Source organism: Trematosphaeria pertusa, assembly GCF_010094035.1.
Source record: "Trematosphaeria pertusa strain CBS 122368 unplaced genomic scaffold BU26scaffold_7, whole genome shotgun sequence".
Classification (NCBI taxonomy): domain Eukaryota; kingdom Fungi; phylum Ascomycota; class Dothideomycetes; order Pleosporales; family Trematosphaeriaceae; genus Trematosphaeria; species Trematosphaeria pertusa.
Window position 1 is genome coordinate 927,408 of NW_022987218.1, and position 18,493 is coordinate 945,900.

General features: G+C 55.0%; 9 protein-coding genes across 9 annotated transcripts; 3 read left to right on the forward strand and 6 right to left on the reverse strand.

Annotated features, from left to right (window-relative positions):
* Positions 1-1,146: 1,146 nt before the first annotated feature.
* On the reverse strand, positions 1,147-1,671 carry BU26DRAFT_540426 (uncharacterized protein). The gene is made up of 2 exons (XM_033831551.1): positions 1,505-1,671; positions 1,147-1,409 (listed from the first exon to the last, which is right to left on the reverse strand). The coding sequence occupies exons 1-2, from the start codon at positions 1,614-1,616 to the stop codon at positions 1,231-1,233; spliced, it is 291 nt and encodes a 96-aa protein (XP_033683985.1). The 5' UTR covers positions 1,617-1,671; the 3' UTR covers positions 1,147-1,230.
* A 768-nt stretch (positions 1,672-2,439) lies between these two features.
* BU26DRAFT_519147 (uncharacterized protein) lies at positions 2,440-3,787 on the reverse strand. The gene has a single exon (XM_033828983.1). The coding sequence runs from the start codon at positions 3,651-3,653 to the stop codon at positions 2,667-2,669; it is 987 nt and encodes a 328-aa protein (XP_033683986.1). The 5' UTR covers positions 3,654-3,787; the 3' UTR covers positions 2,440-2,666.
* A 212-nt stretch (positions 3,788-3,999) lies between these two features.
* Positions 4,000-5,988, reverse strand: BU26DRAFT_309435 (uncharacterized protein). The gene has a single exon (XM_033821899.1). The coding sequence runs from the start codon at positions 5,565-5,567 to the stop codon at positions 4,311-4,313; it is 1,257 nt and encodes a 418-aa protein (XP_033683987.1). The 5' UTR covers positions 5,568-5,988; the 3' UTR covers positions 4,000-4,310.
* On the reverse strand, positions 5,746-6,678 carry BU26DRAFT_309409 (uncharacterized protein). The gene is made up of 4 exons (XM_033821898.1): positions 6,529-6,678; positions 6,332-6,469; positions 5,982-6,281; positions 5,746-5,928 (listed from the first exon to the last, which is right to left on the reverse strand). Exons 1-4 carry the CDS (start codon positions 6,545-6,547, stop codon positions 5,924-5,926), a joined length of 462 nt encoding a protein of 153 aa, XP_033683988.1. The 5' UTR covers positions 6,548-6,678; the 3' UTR covers positions 5,746-5,923.
* A 440-nt stretch (positions 6,679-7,118) lies between these two features.
* On the reverse strand, positions 7,119-8,152 carry BU26DRAFT_519149 (uncharacterized protein). The gene is made up of 3 exons (XM_033828984.1): positions 8,098-8,152; positions 7,980-8,043; positions 7,119-7,891 (listed from the first exon to the last, which is right to left on the reverse strand). Exons 2-3 carry the CDS (start codon positions 8,029-8,031, stop codon positions 7,305-7,307), a joined length of 639 nt encoding a protein of 212 aa, XP_033683989.1. The 5' UTR covers positions 8,032-8,043; positions 8,098-8,152; the 3' UTR covers positions 7,119-7,304.
* A 511-nt stretch (positions 8,153-8,663) lies between these two features.
* On the forward strand, positions 8,664-9,332 carry BU26DRAFT_519151 (uncharacterized protein). Its single transcript, XM_033828985.1, has one exon. It carries the CDS (start codon positions 8,673-8,675, stop codon positions 9,234-9,236), a length of 564 nt encoding a protein of 187 aa, XP_033683990.1. The 5' UTR covers positions 8,664-8,672; the 3' UTR covers positions 9,237-9,332.
* Positions 9,333-11,224: 1,892 nt separating this feature from the next.
* Positions 11,225-13,328, forward strand: BU26DRAFT_309459 (uncharacterized protein). The gene is made up of 3 exons (XM_033821900.1): positions 11,225-11,369; positions 11,441-11,997; positions 12,124-13,328. The coding sequence occupies exons 1-3, from the start codon at positions 11,355-11,357 to the stop codon at positions 12,896-12,898; spliced, it is 1,347 nt and encodes a 448-aa protein (XP_033683991.1). The 5' UTR covers positions 11,225-11,354; the 3' UTR covers positions 12,899-13,328.
* Positions 13,329-14,472: 1,144 nt separating this feature from the next.
* BU26DRAFT_564674 (uncharacterized protein) lies at positions 14,473-16,305 on the reverse strand (the record flags this gene model as incomplete). The annotated part of the gene is made up of 4 exons (XM_033833301.1): positions 14,473-14,955; positions 15,010-15,850; positions 15,897-16,180; positions 16,228-16,305. The coding sequence occupies 4 exons, from the start codon at positions 16,303-16,305 to the stop codon at positions 14,473-14,475; spliced, it is 1,686 nt and encodes a 561-aa protein (XP_033683992.1).
* Positions 16,306-17,423: 1,118 nt separating this feature from the next.
* On the forward strand, positions 17,424-18,260 carry BU26DRAFT_484136 (uncharacterized protein). Its single transcript, XM_033825842.1, has 3 exons — positions 17,424-17,673; positions 17,729-17,952; positions 18,003-18,260. The coding sequence occupies exons 1-3, from the start codon at positions 17,493-17,495 to the stop codon at positions 18,024-18,026; spliced, it is 429 nt and encodes a 142-aa protein (XP_033683993.1). The 5' UTR covers positions 17,424-17,492; the 3' UTR covers positions 18,027-18,260.
* The last annotated feature ends 233 nt before the right edge of the window (positions 18,261-18,493 follow it).

The following is an 18,493-nucleotide window of genomic DNA, read 5'->3' on the forward strand; positions in this document are numbered from 1 at the left end:
GCCTTGGGTGAATCATAGTCCCCGCTTGCAGATGCATATCGTACGATCTATCTTCTTGTTACCTAGAGTCCTTAGCTTTCCCCAAGCTATCGTCTTCCAATGACAGCAACTTTGGCGTATCTGAAGCCGTACGGACCTCCCTAAGCCTCCCTCGTCCTGTCTGTCATGAGCAGCCCTTCATTGCAACTGCACTTACCTTCAGCACTATACTCTAAGGCTTCCCGACGGTTTCCCCGCCTATTCGGTACCGCAGTGTGGGTGTGAGTGAGAGGGAGAGGCGCCCCTTCCCGTTCTGACCGCCAGCCAACAACAACCCGCCTTCACCTCGCACTACAAACGGAAGCACAGCGACCCTTCCACGACCGTCGCCGCAATGACTTCGGCCTCGCTTCGCGCTGACTAAAGCGCACGGTCCGCCCGCCAGCCGCAGGTCTATATAAACCCTCCCGCCCCCTCCCATCCTCCTTTTTCTTTTCTTCATACTTACCTAGCCGGGGTCCTCGAGCTCATCGATTCGAGTACCAGCCTGCATCGACGCATTGCACAGCGCGGATCGGTGTGGGTCTTGCAGTGTGCTCTTGTGGTCACTGCTCCGGCGTAATTTTTGCTGGTCCCCCTCCGAGGCCTTTCGTTGATTGTGCCGGCGGCTGCCGGTCAATCGAAGAAGGGCTGCTGTTGTGTCTGTGGGCGGAGGGTGTTCCGGTCTGCTGGTGAGGTGAGAGAGGCGGCATATTCTGGTAGGCTGTCCTGTCCTCACGCTGTTTACGTTGAAGTCGCCCACAGAAAATTTCTGCAGTCCGACGGCAGCCGCATTCTGCGGGCAAAGTACGATTGCCTCGCACTCTGAGCTCCATCTGCTTATGCCTTGTGGGCGCCAATTCGGGCTTCCAATTGGCACCTACGCGTCCTACTAGCACCCTATAGTTGCCGCATTGCTCGACACTCGCGCTCGCATCGCCTTCGCCTCCACTCGCAGACGCTCGCTGAACGCACCCTCCATTTGCACTTTCCCAGTCCGCCACCGAAGCGAATTAACATCACTGCAGCCAGATAACGCACAAACTAAAAGAGCGTACGAATTTGGATTCTTTCTATATGATAGTTCAGGTGGGCCACAAGAACACGCACGCGAATAACAACAAATATAGGAACCGAACGCAACAGTCGTCTCACACTGCACTCCACCGCATCCCCTCAGTCGCCCCAGCCACCCACTTCTTAGGCAGCAGCCTAACAATAATCGCTCTTGCCATTTCCACCATCAACACACCCGTTGGCGCAGAAGGCCTGGAAGTCGATATCGCCGTTGGATCCGCCACTGCAGTAGAAGAGGCCATTGTTGATGTGTGCGTCATCGACGGGCTGACCTTGTTCGCGGAGCGCCTCTACAATCTGGCTGTAGTAGTTGCCTGGCGGCCGTATTAGTATGAGCGCCCTTGCTGTGTGGGAGTGGAAAGGAACGAGGCGGATACAGGTGCAGACAAGGCCCGGAAGCAAAACTGACCTTTGTGCAAAAGGTTGTAGCCGCAGTAATGGAGGCTCGTCTTGCAGTTGTCGGCGACTGCGATCTGGGCGAAGCTGGCGACGGCGAGGACTGCGAGGGTGGTAAGCTTCATTTTGGTGGTGTTGGAGTGAGCTGTTGAGCAAGTGGTGGTGGTGATATGCGGTGGTAGGCCGAGCAGTTTGATGTCAGGTACGGAGGACTTTTGGGAGGCTTTTATGTGAATTCGAGCGGCGTACTAGCATCATTGCGGTGGCATCATCGCGGCGTGAGTTAGGAGGCGGATTTGGTCGCCGCGCACACCTGGGAACACCGCTGGTGTCTTCGCCGCATGGGGAATCTTGGAATTACCTAGCACCTTGATTTAGTCCTGAGCATTCCATACCGCACTCTGGACCCTGATGTATCGCACAAAACTTAGGGACCGGCGCGTGTGCAACAGCAGCGACCCGTCTCCACGGGAGAGGCGCTAGGCGATAATATTGAGCATCCCACACATAATCAGCCCATGAACAGACCGCGGGGTGACTTCGAACTTTTAGCATCGAGAGAGCAGCGTCACCGTTACAAACTGACTGTGTACAGTCTCCAAGATTTGTGTACTAGTCCGACACCGCTTCACCGCAACTTTGTTCTCGTCAATCCAGAACGGACTTATTCGGAACCCACAGGGAACCAGGTTAAGGAACGAGATTGAGCGAGAGGAGAGCATCGTGCGCGATCTCAACTCAAACTTGACTCTCGCCGACTTCCTAATCGGCACGACTACGAACGGAAGCCACGCTAGCAGCGCGCCAAGGCCGCAACAAGATGGATCTCGTGTGCACTCCGCCCCTCGTCCTCCTTTCTTCTTCAATAATACGAATCTACTTGCCACGATACCTCTGCGAATGCTGCCGCTGGTAAGCGCCGAGCGAGCAAAGGGAAAGAAGAACGACGAGAAGACTGCTGAATGGGACGGACTGATGTTCGCTACCGGGTGGAAGAAGATGTTACGGAGCCGTTAGACAAATTAAATGCGAAGTAGCCACGGGAAAACGGAGCATGGAGACGTGAGGAAAAGATGGAACATTAAGCAATTAAGCAGGGAGTTTTCTAATGCATTACCATCATCCATATCATGAATACCGGACACCTACGCATCATCCCTTCCCTCTTTCCTGCCCTACACACCGGGCATCCCTAGAACAGCCCTCACCTGCGGCACGCCTCTCGGCAGAAAGTACACTACCCACAGCCCCGAAAACGCCACCAGAAGCCCCGTAAACTTCTCGAACCACGTATGGAAATACGCAGCCGTCATCAGCAGCATCCACCACATTAGCGCCGCCACCCCCAGGGAGAACTTAACTCCTCTTGTCGTCGGCTCCTCCTTCTCATGCTCCGGATCCTTTTCCACCGCTACGCTGGCTACCTTGCCGTCTTCCAGCATGATTCTCCGTCCGTCGCGCAGACCCTCCATCCGTGTTACGGCCGGGAGGAACTCGAACCATAGGAGCGCCGAGCCGAGTATGAGGAGGAAGACGTGGCCTGAGATGTCGTGTCCGCCTTTCCATTGACCGCCCACTGCTTTGCAAGTCGCAGCGGTAAAGTATTCTCTCGTGTCACTCATGCCTTGTCGCGCCTCCGGATCACGGAGCAACTCGCACTGCCCGCCCGTGAAGCGGAACCCGCGATCGATCAGCGGCGGACCGAAGAACCACTGCGTGACAAACATCCACCAGAGCGTAATCGCTGCATACCGAAACCCTGCGCGTATCCTCTTCACCGTCAAGCCCGCCCCAAATCCCGGCCACACCACCAGCAACGTAGCGAATGCTGCTGTCGTCCAGAACCAGCCGAGCTTGACGAAGTAGACATTGAAGACGTTCTTCTTATGCGCAAAGTACGAGGGCGCGAATTCGGGCGGGTGCGACTGAGAGGCCGCGGAGTATGGTGCGCTGCGCGTCGCGGGGGAGAGCGTGCTGAACACGGAGCCGAGGAGCAGGGTCGCGGGGTAGATGGCGAGGAGCAGAGCCTCGAGGCGGGTAGGGAAGAAGGGCGAGCGCGTGTTAGAGGAGGTGCGGATTGTGGAGGATGGCATGCCAGAGGTCAGAGGTGTAGGCTGGCCGTTGGCTGCGGAGGAAGAGGTTGGTTTGCGGCGTGTCGACATTTCAGTTTGTGAGTTGCGATGGATGGAGTAGAGTAAAAGGCAAGCGCGGATATCCTATTGTGAATCAGGTGCGGCCATAGAATATGTGAATTCGTTGGTATTTGGAGGTGTATGGGAGAGCAGGAAAGTTGCTTTCACGAGTCGCGATGACGTTTCGTTGACTTCGGACATAGATGCGCCGCAGTGGCTAAAGAGCCTAGCCGAGAGAGGTATGGTCCTTCCAGGCAGCTCAACGCCAATCTTCGCTCGTCTTCCATCCTAGACTCTTGACACGTTTTCTAGCGCTGTTCAAAGCGCATGATCATTCTGCTCTAAGGCGCCAGGGAATTAGGCTGCATTCATCTCATCGCTGTATCGATTTGGCCACACTGCACTCTTCTTTCCGGCTCGTAATGCCAACACTATGGTCGGACACGTTACTACGAGTGCATCTGCTGCAAGAATGCTAAAACGACTTTTCATGGTATGGATGTATTAGATACTGTTATCTCGCTATATCTTCCGGTCCCGCACAAGGACGGGATTGTATGCTAATGTGTCCCAACGGAACCAGTTGGCTAGTATACCGTCATTCGCATTTCAGAAGTGACCAGAGTAGCGTGCCCTATAACTGGAACGGAATGATTATCCTTGCAATGCCTGCCCGATATGGCCTCTTCAAAGTGCACCGTATGCCAGCTTACGCCTGTAAGTTGAAGAGGTAACCTGTATTACGTGGAGCCCCCATGCACCACTGCACGGCTGACCACATTTGCCCTTGGGCTTCTCGTGGACCCGGCAAATGAGATTCTCCTCGCATTCTTCCCCGGGACTCTGTACAAGCGCTCTCGCAATACGCTCCAACCCCGCCCTGAGAACTGTCCACGCTCGATAGTATCCGGCCATGTCTTCTTGCGTCGACGCAACGGTGAAGGTTACTTTCATCAGGTCTTTGGGTAGTTGATCGAGCATAGTAACACTGAACCGAATATCGCCGATGGGTTCCTTCGTTACGATGCCGGAGAGGAAGGAGAAGTAAAAGTCCATGGTGAGTACCTGTAAGGAAGACGGAGCCGCCAGTAAACGGCTGATGCGTCTCAGCTTTGCACCCTGGTCCTTGTGAAATTCGAACGTGTTATACTCCTTCCCATCTTCGTCGGTCTTCGTTACGGGCGCAATGGAGAAGTCCACTCCAGATTTTGTCATCTGAATGATCCTCGCGTTGTTGATAGAGAACAGTCTCGTGATGCCATGACCCCTCTTCAGCGAGCCTCCCGAGATATCCAGATAGAAAAACTCCGCAGCATGGTGGAATTCCGCCAAACCTTCAAGCAGAATCTTCTTATTGGCCACGAGCCACGCCGGGAGACCTCTCTCAAAATTTTGCAGTGGTGATCCGGGGTCGTAGCGCCGGGGTCTACCGTAAACTGCCCCGATCGTCATGCCATGCTGGCGGAAGCGAACGAGCGTCTTCTCACACAGGAGACCGTATATTTGGTTGCGTATCTCTCGTGGAAGGTCAAAGAAGCGGAAGAACTGCTGGGTGGGGTTATCCGCGGCTGAGACGTCCTCATAGTGTAGGATCTGACGAATGTTCCTCTGGCCATGATTAGAGCGTTGGCTGCGACGCACTGGAGATTTTGCGCGGGGCTTCTTGGAGTTATTGATGGCCATCCGGGCTCGCTTTCGCTTTCTCGACGCTTTCGGCGGTTCCGGCGTTGTCGAGTGCAGACCTCGATCGGCGGACGAGTCTGTATCGCGCGCCATGCTGAGTCGAGTTATATTACAGCTGTTACAAGCAAAGGTTGTCCCAGAAGTATCGCAGGTGGGGAGGCCGGGGAGTCGCGACCTCAAGTATGTGGGTGGAGGAAGGTGCGTGATGGAGAAGCGCAGAGGGGAAGTGCGTATGGTGAAATATAACCGAGCTACCACCATGCACTCGAACGCACCCGTGGACACCTTCTTTCACCCGCGAACGCCACTCTCAAGGCGTATACTTCGGCGGCTGCTCCTTCGTATACGGCGGCAACGTCTCCTCCTCATCCCTGTCCACCCCACCACTTCCCTCCGCGCTAGACTGCTGTTGCTGAGCCCCCCTCCCAGTCTCTGCCCTCGCCGCCGGTCCGCCCGTCGCACGATGCTCCACCTGCCTTCCCTCGCCCTCCTCCGTACTCCTCGCCAGCGCCGCCGCCATCGGCCTCGGCTTCCCGTTCATACGAGCAAGGCATACCAGTCCGATCATCACGAACGCTATACCTAGTACAACCCCAATAATCGCTCCCGGTTTGAAACTACTCTTGTGCACATTATAATCGCGATCCCATGAAAACGTCGACGTCGGCCAAGTACCTGTAGATGTGGTGCCAGCAAACAGTGCCGTTTTGACAAGCGTAAGCGTTGGCCCCTCGTGCGTCTTCACGTCGTAAGTTGTGGCCTCGGGATCGCGGCGGCGTTCTAATAGGTACATCGGCATCAGCTTCTCGGTAGTCGTATTGGGCATGGGCTGCGCTTCATCGGTGAACATGTCCTCTGTGAACGATAGACTGTCGATGCCGAGGCTGCTATTTACGCCGAAGTACCAGCTCCAGCTGAGATCATACTCTATGGCTATTTCTGAGTCGTCGTGGTAGTAGCCTGGTGGCCAAACAACTGTGCAAGTATTAGCAGAAGAGAGTTGGGGCAGGGTGTCTGATGCTCACAATAAAAACTGTAGGATGGAATGCATAGCCGGGTTCCATTTGGCGGGTAGCAATATGGGGTATTCGCTGCTGTTTCACATACTCTGATTGCATTTAAGGTCGAAGCGTTATAAGGGGTTAGAGCACGAATGCACGTAACTGCGAAGATGTCAGTCTCACGTGCCAAACCCCGAGCCAGTGCTGCTCTGCTTCCATACCATTCGAAATGTCGTCCATCGCACAATGTCTGTTGGAAATCACGAATAATCCCCAGACTGCATTAGTACTAAAGATGGACGAGAGGAAAAACGCCAACTCAGGGCTGGCATATAAGCTCGTATCTACCAGGACTTGCTTCGGTTTACACACCACTTCTCGGATCAGTCGGCTGCGTCCAAAATCCTCCAGGACCAGACACTTGCTTGCACTGGCTTGGCAAAGAGGCGGAGTCCGATACCATTATCATTGAATACTCTCGAGGACTGTTACCTACGTTCCGGTCAGTCGCAAGGCTGACAGCTAGCAAAGCTCGCGACGGCTGCTAGCAGCTCGGCACGCTTTGCGAGGCTGTATCCAACATCATTTACATCATACCACCTTGGAGGAGAGGAGCGAAGGATCGAGGTCACCAGCGCCAAGTCGAGCTCGGCTCGCTTACCCATGCAGTAGTGGGGTAGGCGAATGAAGTTTAGCGGTGCTCAACAGGAGGGTGAACGTATAGAGGCGATCTGGGTGGTTACAGGGGACGATTGTCATGTCTTGTACAGTATGACTGTTGCCTGTGAGAATCGAAGTTGAAGCACTGCCACTCGATTAACTAGATGTCATTTCCTAGGTACAGGAAGGCTAATAAAGGGACAGTCCAACGAAAGGTCTCTGCAAAAGCTGCCATGTGACTGATATCGTACGCCTGCACCATCGACGGGAACAAAAGTTGCTGTGAAAGACTGACATGCTCTTACCAATTCGAAAGAATAGCCTTCCAACTCCTTCATCAGCACGCACAGCCCTCCTTTGCACCCTCCGCCCGAGCGCTGCCCAAATTGACTCGCGCGTCGTCTTGCCTGCCCAAGTTTGTCTGTCCACCAACTCCCCTAGGTCCTTTGAGGCTTGTCTCGGGAATAGCGTTTGCAATGGCCGTGAACACTTCGGCAACATGTTGTCCCGTCTTCGCGCTAGTCTCAAAGAATAGCAAGCCCTCCTCATCCGCATATGACTTCGCAGTCTTGGTGGGGACTCTCCTCGCATCGGTGTTGTCCTCATGGTTCTCTTCGCCCTCAGCAGCAGGTGCGGCATCTGCGTCCTCTGAGCTTTCCTCACCACCTGAACTAGCCAGGTCAGTCTTGTTGCCGACGAGAGCTATCACGATTCCAGGTGAGGCTTGTCGATGGAGTTCGGCAACCCAGTGCTGCGCTTTTGTGAGGGACGAGGGCTTCGTGATGTCGTAGACGACAAGTGCGGCTTGGGCATTGCGATAGTACATCGGTGCGAGGGAGGCAAAGCGTTCTTGGCCGGCGGTATCCCAGATCTCGAATTTGATGGTCCGGGTTGGGAGGTTGCATTTCTGTGTCAGGAAGGCAGCTGTTCGATGCCATATTAGCGATAGTCTGCAAGCCGAGATACCGCAAAAAGCCTCTCGGAGCCCCCACACAATGGGAGCAAGACCTACCGCCTATTGTGGGTTCCTTATTCTCTTGGAAGTCGTTGTTCACGAAGCGCATCACGAGCGAAGACTGAACCATCAGTTAGCCAGGCGCACTACTTTCCACCGCATCGGAAGCGCGTACCTTTCCGACAGCTGCTTCGCCCAGAAGTACCAGCTTCACGCTGCTACTCGGCTTCGGTTGCGCGGGTGCGTCCGCCATTGTGAGGTGTGCGAGTGGGCGGAGTGCGGCTTCTTCGGCTTGAGTGGTCGCTGAACGAAGGGTGTGCGGTTGCTCTAAGTTAGTAAGGTGTAGCCCTGGGTGAGCTGTCTCGGGGAAGCGTCGTGGAAAGGATGGTTCGCGGTGTTGTCGCAGGCAGACGGATTGATGTTCATGACGACTGGCTCCGTTGATGGGGCGCCAAAGAGAGGCTAAGCTTGATTGGGATGGCTTGCACCGCCACTTCTTCGCCTTAGAAACGCTACATGGTTCTCTGGCAACTCAGGCGGAAGCCCATCAGCGCTATTAAGTGTCCTTCTATACAAGTGTCTGAGCAGCCAATATCCCATATACTGGAGGATATGTGACACGCTGCAAAGTAGACAATGAAGCAGGCTATGGATACCAGACACGTTTACGTCGCCACCAGTCGGCCCTTACTCTTAGGCGGAGGGAAAGGTTGAGCGAGGACTAAACCAACCCATGAATATCAGAGCACCATGGCGAATTGCCAATGCCGAGCTCTCATCCGCTCTTCAATTATTAACAGAACGGCTGAACTCGAGACCGTTTCGGGCAATGCACTGGAAGACCCCGAGATGCGGGATCTCCACATGTCCTCGAATTACTCCTATGTGGTAAAAAGCGGCCCCGGCCGTAGTTCGCAATCTCGATACAAACCTTGGAACGACTTCAGTGGGCTGCAAGTTTGGACCCGGACCCGGGGACTTCATCCTTCCAAGCGCCACGTCGGTCCTGTAATCGTAGGTCCCCTTCCACAGCTACACATCCTTCAACTCGTCTTTCTCTCTACAGAAGCTTATGCACAGCCTCTAAGCGATGAGCATGGCGGCTCCCTTGGATCGACAAACACACGGAACGAGTACGAATCGACTTTGATCGGCATAGATCTACCGGGAGAAGGGTACCAGGTACGGCTGGTGAAGGCTACAATCACTGGCGAACTCGATGTTGATCCGCCAGATGCCGAAGGCCCGGGGTTGCGGGGTGATCTGTTAGGGATGAAAGAAGCCTTGTTAAGAAGAGGAGGAGGAAGACGATGATGATGATGATGATAAAAAAAAGAAGTCGACTTTGACTTTCGACGGCGGACAGCTAGGCGACCTCTCGTCTGCTCTCGCATAGCTTATGGTCATCATCAGCCCTGTATTTGATTACCAAGGAAAATCTAGCTGAATCAGAAGCGCTGTTTCGGTGTGGTTTGAGCCGCAGCGGGAAAAACACAGGGAATTCCAGTTTTCGATGCATGGCCCGAATGGCGCTTACGGTATCCCACCCATGACGTCAGATTGTGGAGGTGAAACTGGCTTTGCCTTGCGACTTCCAGGGCCTGGCAACAAGCAGCCAGCCCTAAAAGAGGCGTAAGGCGAGAAGCCAAGCAGCGCCTCCAAGAGCGAGAGATGTTGGGCTTGCGAGCTGTGGCTGCTTCGTCGCTGGCAGAGCTGCAGAGCTGTCTATGCGATAAGAGGACGGACGAGCAAGAACCGATATCTCACCACCCACAACAGGTTCAGGCGAAGGAGACAGCAGGCCCGAGACCCCAGCCACGGGTGATTCTGAAGCTTCGCAGTCGACCTTATCCGGCGGCTTGGGTTAACAACAGGCGCAGGCATGGACTTTAGAGTGGACCCCTCAGCACAACACAAGACGTGCATGAGGAATAGACACCATCAGGGCCAAACAGCTTTAGCACCTGCCTGCCCCACAGCAGCGCGCATATTGGAGCTCGCACTGGGGCAAGCGCGTCGGCACCTTCGTGGAGCGGCACTGGAGCCAGGCAATATATTTGCTGGCGCGTTCCTGCCAATCTGTGGGCTGGCCCGCCCCCCGATAGAGTTTCCGCGCGCCTTGGTCGGATGGAGGCTGGACGGCTCAGACATGACTTGCATGACAGCAGCATGGGAAACGGAGGGCGGCATTTTTGCGCGGGCTGTCAGTAGTGTACTGTGTAGTGTGCGGTGGCACAGGTGCCAGACCCGCGACCCCACGGCTGCGTGAGGAGGTGGCTTGAGCATCGCGCAAGCTAATATGCACTGACAGCATGGGGTCGATCGCGATTGCCAAGCCGCGTCGCTATCTGAGGGCTCCTTCCCGAATCAAAATTATTTCTAGTGGACAGACAGACGACCCGTATTGCGTGCAGAGCTGTGCAATACTGTACGAAGCACAGAGCAGCGGTTCTGGGGTGAAGATCGCGGCGTCGCTCGCTGCCGGCCACAGCAGCGATCGCTGGGGTTAGTCATAATTCTCCAGAGCTGCGCTGGGGTTCCGTGGCACCGCTGATCCACGGGCGTGGTCCGAGCGTGGTGGCAGCCAGAGGGCGGATCGGCATGTCGTCCCAAAGCGGCCGGGCGTGTGTCGCCGCGCTCGAGGGCCCGTCTCTAGCGGCGCGAAGCCAGGAACACGCACAAAGGGTTCCTGAGCAAGAAGCACGCCGGGCAGAAAAAAAAAACCTGTCGCCGGCAGCAGCGCTGAAACACGCAGCAGTGCCGCCGCTGTCCGCTCATTTGCGGGCAGCCAGTGAGGCCCATTATAGAAACAGAGGGCCACCCTGGCACCCGGCGTGGCTGATGCGCCGGTACCTCGACTGATAGTTCGCGGGCGGCCCTACACCACCTCTCATTGATCACGTTGCGCTACCCGCTGCAGCGTCCGGCTGACCAAGAGAGGCACCAGATGCTCTCCACGCCCGCGTGCTCGCCCTCGCAATAAATATTCCGCCGTCCAGCTGCCGCAGCCTGCTGCGACCGTGCCGCTCTCGATCCTCGACCCTCTTTGTCCTTGCTCACGCCCGCTGAAACTAGTCGCCATCCTGTTCCTGCGCGGCGCCTGCAGCGAAACGATCCGGCCAACGTGTAACGCAATATCGAGAGGGGTCCACACATTCCACAGCTCCCCCATTATTTTTTGCTCCACGCCGCCCGAGCTACGCTCACGCAACCCGCCAGCGAGCCCACACAGTCACCCTACCGACACTCTCCCCCAATATACTCGACGCCGCCAGCCTGCCCTGCTCGGACTCCGACTTGCCTAGCCCGCTCCACCTCCGCCGCCGTCCACGTCTCTCCGACCAGTCGAGGCTGTGCAGCCGTCCGGTCGCGATTCCACCTCGCTCGCCCTGACGAACAAAGACGGAGAGTAGAGAGCTGCTCTACCACACCATGACTGTCATCAAGGCACGCGCTTTCTTTGACAACTGCCCCCTCGCCCCCAATTGCTCCCCTGCTGACACTGCTGCCCGCTGCAGGAACCCATCGCCGTCCGCCCAACGAGCCAGCACCGGCACTCGAACACCATGGCCGGCTCACTCCCCAAGTCGCGCCCGCACTCGCACTCGCTGTCTGTAGGCTCCATCAACCCGGCACACCGCGTCACCCGCAGGAAGAGCATGAGCTCGACGGCCGCCGGCAACATCGCTGCCATGGCTGCGGCGGCCAAGGGCATATCCGGGGCCCCGCTCGAGGGCAGCAGCAGCTCGTCGCGCCGCCCGTCGAAGCCTGCGTCGCACTTCCGGGGTCCCAATCTAAGCACCATTCCCTCCATGGCCTCGAGCGTCCCGAGCAATGGCTCCGCGTTTGGGCCTAGCAGCTACAGCGCGGCCGCCAAGACCGAAGCTATCGCCGACGGGCCTCCGCTGGCCGCGATGCCTGAGCAGGAGAAAGGCAACTCCAAGGCGCGCATACGCCGTGCGAGCGAGGGCTCCCGTCTGGCAAAAGGCGAAGGCAAGCGCACAAGTGGTAGCGAATTGAGGTGTGAAAAATGTGGGAAAGGATACAAGCACAGCAGCTGTCTGACCAAACATCTGTCAGTCGCCCCAAGTAGATAACCATCCTCCCGCACACTTTCACGGCTCGAGACGAATGCCCTGTTCCCAATGCCGCTGCCCCGGGTCGCTGTTCTTTGAAGTTTTGCGTTGACTTTTTGATTCAGATGGGAGCACACGCCCGAATGGCAGTACACGTCTAAGCTGCTCATCTCCAAGCACCAGCAGGTGCAGCTGCTCGAGGCAGCCTCTGTCCTCGTCGCCATGAACCAGGAGGGTGAGTCCCGCGACAGCGACCATTCTTCTGTGTCGCCGCCGGCCTCGGGCTCCTCGGACCTTCGTGACGAGTTGAGCTCCACGGACACTACCCCGCCCCCGCAAATGGACGATCACGCCGTAGGCTCCTTCCCTCGCTCCCACTACGGCAATCGCTCCTCCAAGCGCTACTCCACAAACAGCTCTGCATACAGCCAATCCTACCAGTCCGCCGTATTTTCCGACAACGGTCAAAGCGGCCACTATCGCCAGTGGAGCAATGTCTCCGACCGACCAACGACGTCCGGCACCTCGGTTGCCGGTTCGTATCACGACGATGAAAACGACCAGGCCGACCTTGCCGCCGCTGTCGGTTTGCTGAGCTGCTCTTACGGCACACCCAAGTCGGGCCCTGTCGCCCTCCCACCTGACGTTCCTCCAGTGCCTCCGCTACCAGCCAAGTTCTTGGATTTCAACAACGTCCCTTCGATATCCGGCAGCACCACCGTGACTGCGCAGCAGTCGAGCTTACGCGGGAGCGGCTACCGCTACCACCATGAAAGCAAAGACGTCGACATGGACGACGGCCATTTCGCGGACGATGACGACTTCCGCAACGCCAACTCGCGCAGTCGGGGACAAATTGACGAGGACGATGATGCCTTCTTCGGCCGGATGGAGGAGTAGGCTTTCGTCCCCGGCATTACACGTGTGCAACGTCCGCCATGAAACCGACCGATGCCTTTCCTTTGTCGTCCCATTCGATACTTTTCCGGCCTGTAACACAACCAATCAGCAATGCAGCGACCTATCTCCGCAGACTCTACCTGGACCGCTTTCCGCAGCACCGAGGAGAGGGCCTTCAACCCACGTCGAGCTCTTGAGGTTGAAGCTGCGGATTCGGACGGGTAATTATGCTCAGTCTTGCGTCGAGAGCCTCACAACATATAGCACCATTTACCGGAGTTGTTTCTTTCGCTAGCTCTTCATATTTTGCGCCTTCTACAACTTGAACCCCGCACAAAGCCTTTTCTTCAGCGGAAACGGGGAAGATATTTGTTTGGAGAATTTTTTACCACAATCGTGGAGGAAACATTTGCATGATCCTGTTGTTTGGCCACCTTTGTGTATATTCGGCTGGACGGGAGGAGAGAGGAAAGTGGGCCATGTGAGATACGAATGTCGGAAATTGAGGCTCAATGACTGGATTGCCTGAACGGAGCTTGTGATATGTGATGTTTGACCTGGGCCGCTTTTGACAGCGACCGCCGACTGACTGAAGTAGGTGCGGTGAGAGGAGAACAGTACGGTAGGTACCGACTAACAGGAGGCGCATGCTGATATGAATGGGTCCAGATAGCGCTGAGGAGAATGGCGATGAAATCATGTCAACCTACTTTTTCCGTCATTCCGCGGACTCCCAACCAGCCACCGTCTAGTGTCGTGAACATCCACGTGCGAAGACTGAAGTCTTTCTATCCCATCCATCTCTTTTCGACTCATGGTGACACGAAAACTTTCGAGGATCCAGCCTCAAAAATCCTTATCACAAAGAAGGAAGTAACAAAAACTGAATCCACACGCGAGCGGTGCCGCACAGCGGGTTTATTAAATAGAGCCAGCGATGGGATATGCGGTAATACGTCATGCGCGGCGGCTTATTGTTGCACGAAACGTGCGTGTGCGCAGCTACTGTAAGCTCTGGAGATGAGGATCTACGATCGCGGGTCGTTAGACGGGGTATGACGACCGCGATCGTCGGTTTCCTAAGGACGGATGCCTGGGGGCTGATGCGAGGCGAGGCGGGTGTTGGAGGGGCCGCGGGCGGAAAATGTAATTCCGCCCATTTATTGAGGTGGGTTGGGAGGGAGGAATGGTGGAAGTGGTGTTTTGGGTGTTGTTTGTTTTTGTCGGAAAGGTAGGAGGAAGGGAGGGATGGTGATAAGGTTACGGGACGGGTGCAGCGGGATGATCGACCGGAGAAACCTTGGAGAGAAAATGATCGAAGGGTCATTTGATCGGATGCCGGTTAGCCGCCTTTGTTGGCGGACTTGGACACTCCGTTGGACTCCAAGGCAGTAGCACTGTTCGATTATGTATGCGTCGACCTATGAGTACGAAAGCTATTTGAAAACGGCACAGTGAGGATATCTTGTTATATATCATTCGCGCGGTCCAACATTACATGCGTCTTCTCTTCCCGGCATATTCCCCATTTTGATCCGCAGAGATTTGATCGATAGCAGAAAGGTTCGGATGCGCTATCCGTCCGTTGTATCCCATAGATATGACGCATATCCGTCATCGCGAGGAAGAAAGCTCAGGTGGCTCTGCTCCAGAAGACCATCAATATACTCCTCCAGGAAGTAATAGCCATCTCCGTGATACCTCGCCATCAACTCTTCTTTGCTGACAGGTTTGAACACCACTTCTGGTTTGAGAGTGAACAGGTGTTTTACACCTTTGGAAGGCCCGGCTCTTAGTTGATGATTTCTAGGGAGAGCTGAATTGGACACTTGGATGCCGCTCCTGATAGAGAGATATTCTAGGGAGCCGGTGGCACTTGTAAGATCGGTCTCACTAGCGAAGTGCCTAATGAGTTCGCGGCCAGCCGCCTCTTCAATAGGAGAAACTCTTTCCAGCTGCTCCAATCCTTCCGGGGTATGCTGGTGTACGTAGGATGCGGGCAATAGATTGCATCCCAACGCAAGCGTCTGAAGCCTGTCATTGCCATCGAAGAGATTCTGCAGTTCATCAGGAGCCGAAACTTGAGACTACGTAGAAGGGAGGAAGCTTACCAAGAGTTCGCGGGCCAGCATATCCTCTTCAAACTCCACCGTTTGTGTTCCGCCAAGGCAGCCCCAAGCAAGAAACAATCCCATGTGGCGAATAGCCCGACAATTGGAAAGGAGAGTTTCGAGAGACTCCACCAGGGCGAACTCACATCCCGGGTCGGAACTGCGCAGCAAGAAAAGGTTCAAAGTATCCGCATGGCGGACGAACATAGTTGCATCAGTCAAACAGGCGTCACTTGTGTTGAAAACAAGCTCGCGGACTTCTCTGAGGCCCTTGACAAATCTAGACTCCCAAAAAGCGCTGAAACCTGAGCCTCCCTTGACCATCAATGCAATCAAGGCCGGATAATTCGACGACGGAGTGTTGAGGAAGAAGCTGGCTAGTTGGGTGCAGTTGCAGACTGCGAGAGCGCGTAAACATGGGAATGAAGTCCGAACGAGCTGCGGCGCATATGCCGCGAAATCGAAACCATAGAATGCCAGCCTGGTGACGGTAGACAGCAGAAAGAGTGAAGCCTTACCGCTAGGCAGAGGATTTGGGAGATCATGACCACGAGCGTTGGGTGGGCAAATGAATCGAAGTTGGAGCTCTTGTAGATTTGATGCTCTACGAAAGGCGTGGTGTAACTGATCAGCCGGCGCTTCGAAGTCGAGGATCGTGAGCGTAAGATCTCGAAGCTGGGTGAACCGAGTGTCACCATTGATGTAGTCAGTGAATCGCGGGTACGGCCGTATTCTACCGATGATTGGTAGTCCAAGCTGTTGAATAGATCGTTGTGTCGTCAAGAGGATGATGAAATTCTTGACCGAGAGGGTCCTTTTGAAGGATGTGGGAGTCGTCAAGCTGCTAGGTATCAGAGGGTATTTCATCGAGGCTTCTCTGCACTCACGCGAACGAGAACAGTTGATGCTGTTTCAAAGCAGCCAGGATCCCACCCACAACCAGATCCTCCAGATGCTTCGGCTCCTCATATTCACCATACAGCGACTGGATCTTGAGATGCCGTGTGTAAAGCAAGCCGGTGTGATGCCCTGATGCGAGAGGTCTCCATGCCGAACTGCTCTTCGTTGGGCCGATCTCGACTACGATACGATTATAGGCGAGGGCGTAAGTCAGCTCCCAGATGGTGACGCAGGTTTTCGAGACGTTGAGGAGAAGGTCTCGTTGTTCGAGCTGGGGAAGTCAGCAACTACCGGACATCCTCCCGGCGACTCGATTACCTGAGTGAGGATCGGCTTCAGAATCTCATACGGCATGCGCAGGAGGTGGCATGGTGGCTTCTCCTCCTCCGATGCCATTTCGAGGGAGTGGAGACGCCCTGATGAGGGGGTGTGGTGAGGGTTGAAGGTTGAAGGTCGAGAGTTGAGAGGTGACCGCCCATCGTGCCTTCCCTAGAAATGGCCGTCACGGGATCGCTCGTCAGAATAGCGCGTCATCATGAGAGCGAGCGCGCTACAGCCAGTGACGCAAGGTAGGGAAATCACAAGGCCCGTCGGTCTCGTCATCGTCGAAGCATAGTGTGCCCGTAGGAGATGCTTGACTCCTAGCAGTAGGTGAGATAATCACCGCACTCGCATCGAGAGGCGAGGTGATACTGGAACGTCAGTCCATCGGCCCCTCGAAAAGAACTAGGAGAAGCGACTGCCGCACCCCTATGCCCAACATTCGCGACATCCGCAGTCGAGGTAAGGAATGTGCGCAGGATCAGAAAGTACTTCTGTTACTCCCGTGAATGCATCTATAAACTCTAGGTTCTTTGTATTTGCATGCGGCGGTCTGGGGAACTGAGCGAACGATAGTGCTGCTCTAGAAGCGGTCAATTTTGGGAATAGCCCGGCAAGGTGTTAGTGACGAATGAGCAGAAGAAAGAAGCCCTAAAACGTTCCACACGTTTCCAGAAGGCAATTAGCGAGCAAAACATAAGGGCGTAGATGATTCATAGCCAAGTCATCCTTCATCTCTCATTATATTTGACCTGCAAGTCTCCGATTCTAATTTCCATGGTTTCTGCGGCGGAAGGGGAAAAAGAAAGACTTAAGTATATACCTCACATCTAGAGCAGCACTATACATAGCATCTACAAACATGAGCGTTAAGTATTCAGCGTGCTAAACGCGGGTCAGGTGGGGTCAGGCCTTGAAGCGGTGAGCCTGTTCAAGTTCGTGGTGCAGGGCATTAGGAACAAGGTTTGCAGGCTCACGATATCCTCATTGCCCTCTCTCGGGGAGATAGGAAGGTGTGTTTGGCGAAACGATGCTCGTTCGGGATGATGTTGATAAGACCGTGAGGTTCATAAACGCGGAGTCGCACTTCTCTAGCCGCGCTAATCCCAGTCGGGTCGTAGTACGAATTTCACATCCGAGGCTCTCCAAGGCTGTCCCTCATCCGAAGCGGGCTGTTTACGTCAAGTAGGTAATGCGCGAGAAGTCTTGAACTTTCTCCAATTCCGCTGCATACACAATCGGAAGTGCTTCGCAGTTAGATCATGACCATGACACCCTACGCATCCGACTACCCATCAATCCCCTTCGATCCCGCATACAAAAAGTTCTTCGAGGACTTCTACGCTACGTCGGATACACCCGATGCGCACGAGAAGTACGTCGACTTCTTTACCAAAGATGCGACGTTGATCATGGCGTCCAAGAAGGCGGAGGGTTCTGAAGGTCCGTCCCCGCATGATTGTCCCTCGCGCAGCCCGCAGAGCTAAACTTAATGAAGAAATCCTCGCGCTTCGAAAAGGATTATGGGAGAAGGTAAACAGCAGGGTCCACAGCCCGCGGAAAATCTTCCCATATGGACCAAACTCCGACGAAGTGATGCTGCACGGAACGGTCAAGTATGGGTTGAAGGCCGGCGGAGAGTCAGGTCTAGACTGGGCGGCGTATGCGCATTTGACGAAGCTTGATGGAGCTGTGAAGATGGACTTTTATCAGGTGTACTTGGTGAGTATGCGATTGCAGTTTGGACCTTTCAAGGTGCTAAATTGCTGTAGGACACCGGAGCTCAGAGTAAATAGACAGCGAGAAGGGGCGTTGAAGGACGTAGTGACAGTGTTGGGAGCGACAATATCTGCGCGGACTGTGAAGTAGAAATGCATTGTGAAGCCTGGGCGATTGTGAACGTGGAGGCGAATGAGCGCGGGGCTGCTTGGATCGAGGATGCTCATTGAGGCTGGAAGGATATTTCGGGACATGCGAAATCCTTCTAGAAGTATCTGAGCCCAATGAAACTTAATCCAGATTCTCTTTTCAATGAGAAAATACCAAAACTATCTCTTCTTCGCACCCATCGTCCATGTTCCGAATGCCGCCCAAAAGCAGCCAGGGGCTAGCCACATCCGGACACCGACAAGACGGCAACGGCAAGCCGAGCCCACAAGCGAATTTGCGCTTTGACGGCCGAACAGTCATACCTCCCCGAAAGATGAGAGAAACCTGCTTCTGGCCCAACCCGACTGCTGCCTCGCTCCAAGTCCACACACCC

Coding starts and splice junctions, on each gene's coding strand:
- BU26DRAFT_540426 (XM_033831551.1), bottom strand. CDS start 1,616: ATGAAGCTTACCACCCTCGCAGTCCTCGCCGTCGCCAGCTTCGCCCAG. Junction 1,410..1,504: donor CTACAACCTTTTGCACAAAG/GTCAGTTTTGCT, acceptor TACGGCCGCCAG/GCAACTACTACAGCCAGATT.
- BU26DRAFT_519147 (XM_033828983.1), bottom strand. CDS start 3,653: ATGTCGACACGCCGCAAACCAACCTCTTCCTCCGCAGCCAACGGCCAG.
- BU26DRAFT_309435 (XM_033821899.1), bottom strand. CDS start 5,567: ATGGTGGTAGCTCGGTTATATTTCACCATACGCACTTCCCCTCTGCGC.
- BU26DRAFT_309409 (XM_033821898.1), bottom strand. Junction 6,282..6,331: donor TCCATCCTACAGTTTTTATT/GTGAGCATCAGA, acceptor ATACTTGCACAG/TTGTTTGGCCACCAGGCTAC.
- BU26DRAFT_519149 (XM_033828984.1), bottom strand. CDS start 8,031: ATGCGCTTCGTGAACAACGACTTCCAAGAGAATAAGGAACCCACAATA. Junction 7,892..7,979: donor TAAGGAACCCACAATAGGCG/GTAGGTCTTGCT, acceptor GGCATCGAACAG/CTGCCTTCCTGACACAGAAA.
- BU26DRAFT_519151 (XM_033828985.1), top strand. CDS start 8,673: ATGGCGAATTGCCAATGCCGAGCTCTCATCCGCTCTTCAATTATTAAC.
- BU26DRAFT_309459 (XM_033821900.1), top strand. Junction 11,998..12,123: donor AGCTGTCTGACCAAACATCT/GTCAGTCGCCCC, acceptor TTTTTGATTCAG/ATGGGAGCACACGCCCGAAT.
- BU26DRAFT_484136 (XM_033825842.1), top strand. CDS start 17,493: ATGACCATGACACCCTACGCATCCGACTACCCATCAATCCCCTTCGAT. Junction 17,674..17,728: donor GAAGGCGGAGGGTTCTGAAG/GTCCGTCCCCGC, acceptor AACTTAATGAAG/AAATCCTCGCGCTTCGAAAA. Junction 17,953..18,002: donor ACTTTTATCAGGTGTACTTG/GTGAGTATGCGA, acceptor AAATTGCTGTAG/GACACCGGAGCTCAGAGTAA.